The following is a 6,830-nucleotide window of genomic DNA, read 5'->3' as shown; positions in this document are numbered from 1 at the left end:
AAGTTTTCTTGCAAAGCCAATATTTTAGCTCGTTTTGAAATAGTGGTGGAGAAAACTTTCGTTGTATTCCATGTTGTCTGTCTGGCTTCTCGGAATCAAACGTCTATAGAGGCAACTACATTCGACAAGCGGAACGCGCGATAATTGCAGCGGAAGAGGAAGGGAGCAAACTCAGTTCTGATCCTTATGTCGACGAGAAACGTTGATCACGTTTAAAATGTTTCCTCAGAATGTAGTGCACCGCCGTTCTGTGACACACAGTACTCAAAGTTAAGTACTTTACACAAGGAAAAGCACAGAAGAGCTGTCAGTCTGCAAGAAATTGTACTCTTATTGAAGAGCTTCCCCTTCGTAACCCCTATATATTTGTATTCTTTTAAATTTTGGGGAGGATTAGCGTATGTCACCTTCTCTGTACAGAACAGCAAACGGGCCTGGTGATACTGGTACAAAAATTCAAAACACTAAAAGACTTTGTAATTCGAAAAAGGGGACAGCAAAAGGCATCACAGAACATCACTTCCATTCGTATTTAAGTGAATTTATATGGCACCGAGTTCTTAAAGAATATAAATCTATATTTATTATTTATATACTACAGCAGGGATTCGGATTATATATTGCGCGCCTTTTAAAAAATGTCTTTATCGAATAATCTCAGATCTCGAGTTTATTCTTTTAGAATGTTTATATTCCATGTTCCAAGTATAAGCTGGTTATTATCTAACTGACGCAGTCTGCTCTTTAAGTTTTTCGCCAAACCAACACAGCATCATACAAATATTCGTTTTTCTACTTAAATTAAAATCACTTGTATTAATCATAACACCAAAAATCAAGTCCTCACTATAGACGAAGGAAATGTCAGTAATCTTCAATTACTACGTTCAAGTATGAGAGATAGATATAAATTCATTTATATCTATCTCTCACACTTGATTGTGTGATTGAACACAATTGAAGAAAAGAAATACAAAAATTTTCCTATATTTTAAACGGCTTCCGAAAAAATGTAAAAGGCGTCTGAAATAATACATAATATGCTGAATGTTTGTCATATTGATATATTTAATCACTTATAGTTCCGTACTGTATTTACTACCGAAAACTTGTTAACATTACACGAAAGCCAATTTTTAAATTTTTGTGCCATTTTTCAATGTGCGTGTACAAACACACGTATGTATATATATATATATATATATATATATATATATATATATATATATATATATATATATATAAGTAGAAAGTAGTACACGAACAAGAGAGACCTATGTGTTCAAGAGTTTATATATATATATATATATATGTGTGTGTGTGTGTGCGTATGAATAAATTCAAATTCGTAAATAAATTCATGGTAAATTCATATCAAAGTTAGAGAGTCGCTATGCCAAAGTGACTATCAAGCCCCGTTCACAAGAGCAGATTCGAACGGTGGTGAAAACCGGTTCTTCCAACTTGTCCCATTCACATGGCGAAAAAGCATTAACTGCTTCTCCGAAGGAAGGTAGAATACTCCTACCTCTATGGAGCAAGGCAAATGGGGATATTTCCCATGCTGCATTGCGCGAATCCGCGGTTAATTTGTAAACAACATGGCTGACGTTCAGTTGACTGCTCGGTGGACTGTCAGCGAAACAATCGCTTTAATTGAAATCTGGGGGTGCGATAGCATCCAGAAAAAATTGGATGGAACAGTACGCGATACTGAAATTTATAGACAAATACAGAAAGAATTATCTGATGCTGGCTATTCCAGAAATACGGTTCAGATTAAAACAAAAGTAAAAGCGCTGAGACGAGAATATCGACTGCAGCGAGATAAATTAAGACTGTCTGGAGCTGGTGGAAAAATTACTTTTCGATTTTATCATGAAATGGATAAAGTTCTAGGTTCCAGAGATGCCTCGAATCCCGGCCTGATAACGGAAACTGAGATTCTTGGATTGGAAGAGTCAGGTAAGAAAACTCATTTTATTAATACAGTTTGTTTTTAAAAATGTGCTAGAAATCGTTATATTGCTTTTAAATATATGTTTTAGAAAAGTGCTCGGACTCACCCCTTCTCCAAAAACAAAGGCAAAAATTTAAATTTACCAAACTTGAAATATCAACATGATTTTCAAACAGATGTTTGCCTACTTTTTCCTTATACTGCACATTTTTCTGAGATAAGAAGTACCGAGTTTAAGCATAAATATTGTCTCTTTTGAATGTAAGAATCATGGTATAAAATTCTTGGAACATTTATTCCATCACAAAAAACAAAATCCATTTCATTTGTTTGACTTTTAAAAATATATTTAATCATCTTGGTCATGGTATTTTGTAGTGCTAATTAATTTGTCTTCATTTTTTGATTATTTTTAGCCTAATTTTTTTTCTTCATGGATTTTGCATTTCCAATTTCATTTGTTGATTTAAAGAAATATTTGGCTTGCAAATTTTATATTTCATTTCTTGCTACATACTTTCAGTGATTTCAATGTTTTCAATATTTAAAGAAAATTAAACATGCTGTAACATATTCCATAGTAGCCTTTAAAAAATGTTTAATTATTTTGCACACTAAATTTTTCTGCCAGTGATAATCAAATTCAATTTGAAAGCTCAATTATTTTCTCATCATAATTTTTCTTTAGTAGCTCAGTACATTTCAGCCACATGGTGAATTTGATTGCTTCTTTCCATGATATCATTCAAATCCATAATTTTAATTTCTTTGGCAAAGTGAAATAGTTTCTAAAAAATTGCTCAAATTTCACTTCTGGAAGGGTTTTTTTATAAGCAAATTTATCATTGAGAAGTTCGCATACTAACTTAACTAATGCTGAAAACATTATCACTTATTTTATATCAGATGGTAGGCTTATAGGCTTAGGTCTTGCTAAACTATATCCTGTAAGGACTTTAGGATTTGAATATATTTTATGACCATTAACCTTAATTTGAAATAACTTTTATCATTCCCTGTCACTGAAATGTATATTTCTAAGCTGTAACTATATCCCCATTATAAAAGTATTGTCTGGACTGCTTTGTTATGTAAAATGAGATTGTAATTAACAATCCCTGTTAAGTGGAGTATGGCTATATGTTTTGAAATAGCGGTCGATCACTTTTGTGAAATATATGATTATTTATTTCTGATATTTATAAACTGAATTAGAGATGAAATTTAGTAAAGAAGAATGCCATATAATCAGATCAGACCTTCAGTGGTAATGATACAAAATATTCCTCATTCAAAATGAATATCAAATATTTTTCATTTAATAGCAAAAATTAGCTATTTTGTAGAAATTCCTATACAGTGTTTTATAAAACACCTTTTTTAAAGGAATTATATATAATGTATATGACTCTGCTGTAATGAATTTAATGCTTTCAGATTTCAATTGCAATGTATTATATAAGATGAAGAGAAGTTTAATTTTATTCATGGTTCTTCTTTCCCTTTTATAGTTCCATCTGAAATGTTGAATACTTCCGAAGAAAGTTTTGTGGTAGCTTTTGATGCACATGAAAAGTAAGTTAAATGCATAAATATCTTAAATTCTGTAATATTATATAAAACAGTTTTTGATCACAGTCAACAGACATAATTAGTTTAATGAAAAGCTCTTTTACAAACTTATTAATTATATTGCATAAAACATATTATTGTTTAATATTAAGATCAATTTAATCAATACATATGCTTCTGTTATTATTAGTGTAAGCAATTACAAAATTTAAAACATAATTTGGCTGAAATTCAGCTGTACCTCTACAGTATAAAAATAATTTATAAAGGTACTTTTCCGTTTCGCCGGCGCAAATCTCGCCAAGCAGACTTTATTGGCTACAACATACAGTATACACATAAAAAATATTTAAAAAATTTTAGAATGAATTATTTTCACACTTTAAGGAAAATTGATGAATTTAACCCTTAATTTTGCCTTTTCTATATTTTCGCCCTCGGTTGAGCGGTGTGATTGCATCCTAATTGATTTAATTACCGCGTATGGTCTTAGGGCATAAAATTTAACTATCTTGTAAAATTCTGTGTAATTGTATGCCAGTATTGAACGAAACAATCAATTTGATAAGAAAAGGCTGCGACATGTTTTGAAAATGAAGCCTAAAAGGTTACCAGCGAAGATATTTCGTTTGGCATCAGTTGTACCCTTATTGGCGACTTTATCGTTTGCGCCGGCAAAACGGAAAAGTACCTTCTTTTTATATTCCTGATCTGTAATCATGCTATATTAAATTATTATCAGAAGACATAAACAACATATTGTTCATAATGTTTCTCTCAAAATATGCATGTTATTTTAAGTGATATTTCAAAATATGTATGCAGAATTTTAAACCATTTTATATTTTAAATTTCAGTATGGATCATCAAGGAACTGAAATGTATGAACAGTCACAAGAGTGTTCGCCAATTCCTCCAACTCCTAGTTCATATTTTTGTAAGTTATATTTCATTATTTACAAAAATAGCTAAAGCACTAAAGAACCAGTGCAGACATCACTACCCCTGTTGAGTGAAGGTTCTCTTCAAATGTTTATAGCAAAATTTAATTAATTGCATTTCAATTACTCATTATTATGTTTGTTTATGGTGATGAGGCAGGTAATATTAAAAAGTATGATGCTGCACAATATTTAATTCTTCATGAATCATATTATTTCTTAGATATCATGGCATGCTTGCAATCTTTTTAAGAACATATAGTTTACAAGGCCTTTCAATTAGTTCTAGACAAATATGCTAAGACAGGGTAGATATATTATAACATGTGACATAGAATAGATTATAAATGAGTAATTTTGGCCCACCAGCGGCCGAGCGGTAAAGTCGCTGAACACTGGTAGTTCGGTCTGAGGTTCGAATCCCGCGAACGGGCTGGCTGCATGGGCGTTTTCGTGGTTTTCCCCATGTGTAACGTGTATACGAGCCAGTTTCCCTTAGAAAGTCCTCCACGAAGGCACCCCTCCCCTTAGGCAGATAGCCCTCGAGGCTTTGCCATAATCACACACACACACACACACATAAATGAGTAATTTGTTATCAAGAGATACAATACAGATATTTTGAAAAATTGAAGAGTTAAGCATTACACATTCAGAGCTTAGTTATAATAGATGTAATATATAGTTGCAATATGCATACTAATAATTTATAATCGATTTGCAGTATGTTATTTTTCTTGAAGCGATAGCACCCATTTTGAATTTAAAATTTCAGAAAAATGCCCAACCTTAAAATAACCGAGTAATGAAAAGCAGAGCAATACCATATAAAATTAGTGAATTTTGAGATAGATATTTATGGAATCTCTTGAATTGCATAACTTTTTCTATGCAACTAGTATCAATTTCCAGTTGAATTTTGTTAAAATTGAATTTGGTTTGTAGAATGTTTGAATATTGTAATTTTTATGGCAATGTGTATTATAAACAGTTTACTGTCTTGTTTCCACATTTGGTGAAATAAAATGTATGAAAAAAATATAAAAGGAAAATTTAAGTGTTTTACATAACATTTTCATATATTCATAAAATCAATGACTGATGAAGCCAGTCGTTGGTTTTATGAATATATGAATTCCTCTAATTTGTTTAGAAGCAGTTAAATAGTAGTAGACGCTAAATTTTAAATTAAATACCTAATGCTTTGCGAATGGCAATGCACTGGTATGCAGAAGATAAAAATATTTTATATCTGGTTAGTACCAATACATTTATTTTAAATCACCAAGTTTACATTTGAGACCACCAAGATTACATTTGAGAAATAACTATCTTATTCAGCCAACCTGTAGCCCAGAGATTTTGAATTGCTCACTTTGTTAATCAAAAATTCCTTAAATTCACACAAAGCATGAAATAAATAAAAGGCATATCCAAAATCTGGGCTTTGAGGTACACGTGTTCTAGTCTAGTGGCACCACAATTTTTTTCTCAAATGCTAGAAAACAATTTCATTATTTATTAAAAGATATTATTACTTTTCTTTATATTTTATTATTTTTTCCTATTCATTCAGGTAATGCACTTTAGGGGAAAAAGGAATAAATTTCTGAATAATCTTTGCTTTGTATATTAGTATTTTTCAATGAAATGTATTTAAATATTTAATAATTTTTATATCTTTCTGTTACTTGACAGCTTCATTGAATGGGCAACGTTCTTCCCGGCGACGGAAGAAAAATCTGAAGGATGTGATAGAAAAAACCATTGAAACAACTGTAGATAAATTTCTGCAATTTGAAAGGGAAATGGAAGAGAAGATTTCTGAAGAAAATAGAGTCTTCAGAGAAAAATTGTTAGATATATTAGAAAAAATAGCGAATAAATAAATAATTTTTAACTTTGAATTATTATTTCTTGCTAAAATTCAGTTACTGTTCTATAAAGTTTGAAATCTTAAATTTTGACCATTGAACTTCAAGTTTTTATTTTATGAATCACTTTATGCAAATATATGTGCATATTTTAGATTTTTTTACAGAGTTATTTAAGTATTATGGTACGTGTTACGTACAATAAATGTAGTAGTCATAAATTAAATATTTTTATAAATAACAAAGTAAGGTGTTATGCCACAATTTATGTATGTTGTATAGGTGATAATTTTTTAATTCGAACATATATTTGCTGAACACAGTTTTCGTTTAATAGACGCCTAAACACTTTTGTAAAAATTTAAAACTTCTAATGCAAATTATACCAGGAATTCATTTAATTTATTAACCAAAATCAATAATTTGGTATATAAGAAAAATATGTACATTTAAAATTACAAGTTTTCACAAATTCTGCATTAG

General features: G+C 30.5%; 1 protein-coding gene across 1 annotated transcript; it reads left to right on the top strand.

Moving 5' to 3' along the window:
• Nucleotides 1–1,450: 1,450 nt before the first annotated feature.
• LOC118187402 (uncharacterized) lies at nt 1,451–6,063 on the top strand. The gene is made up of 4 exons (XM_085826262.1): nt 1,451–1,965; nt 3,472–3,535; nt 4,390–4,469; nt 6,050–6,063. The coding sequence occupies exons 1-4, from the start codon at nt 1,602–1,604 to the stop codon at nt 6,061–6,063; spliced, it is 522 nt and encodes a 173-aa protein (XP_085682388.1). The 5' UTR covers nt 1,451–1,601.
• Nucleotides 6,064–6,830: the final 767 nt, after the last annotated feature.

The sequence above is a fragment of the Stegodyphus dumicola genome, chromosome 11 (genome assembly GCF_044657685.1).
Source record: "Stegodyphus dumicola isolate Sdum_Otavi_A_Nest chromosome 11, ASM4465768v1".
Taxonomy (NCBI): Eukaryota; Metazoa; Arthropoda; class Arachnida; order Araneae; family Eresidae; genus Stegodyphus; species Stegodyphus dumicola.
The sequence above is the reverse complement of the archived record's forward strand: the minus strand, read 5'-3'. Positions and strand labels throughout refer to the sequence as shown.

Coding starts and splice junctions, on each gene's coding strand:
- LOC118187402 (XM_085826262.1), top strand. CDS start 1,602: ATGGCTGACGTTCAGTTGACTGCTCGGTGGACTGTCAGCGAAACAATC. Junction 1,966..3,471: donor TCTTGGATTGGAAGAGTCAG/GTAAGAAAACTC, acceptor TCCCTTTTATAG/TTCCATCTGAAATGTTGAAT. Junction 3,536..4,389: donor GCTTTTGATGCACATGAAAA/GTAAGTTAAATG, acceptor TTTAAATTTCAG/TATGGATCATCAAGGAACTG.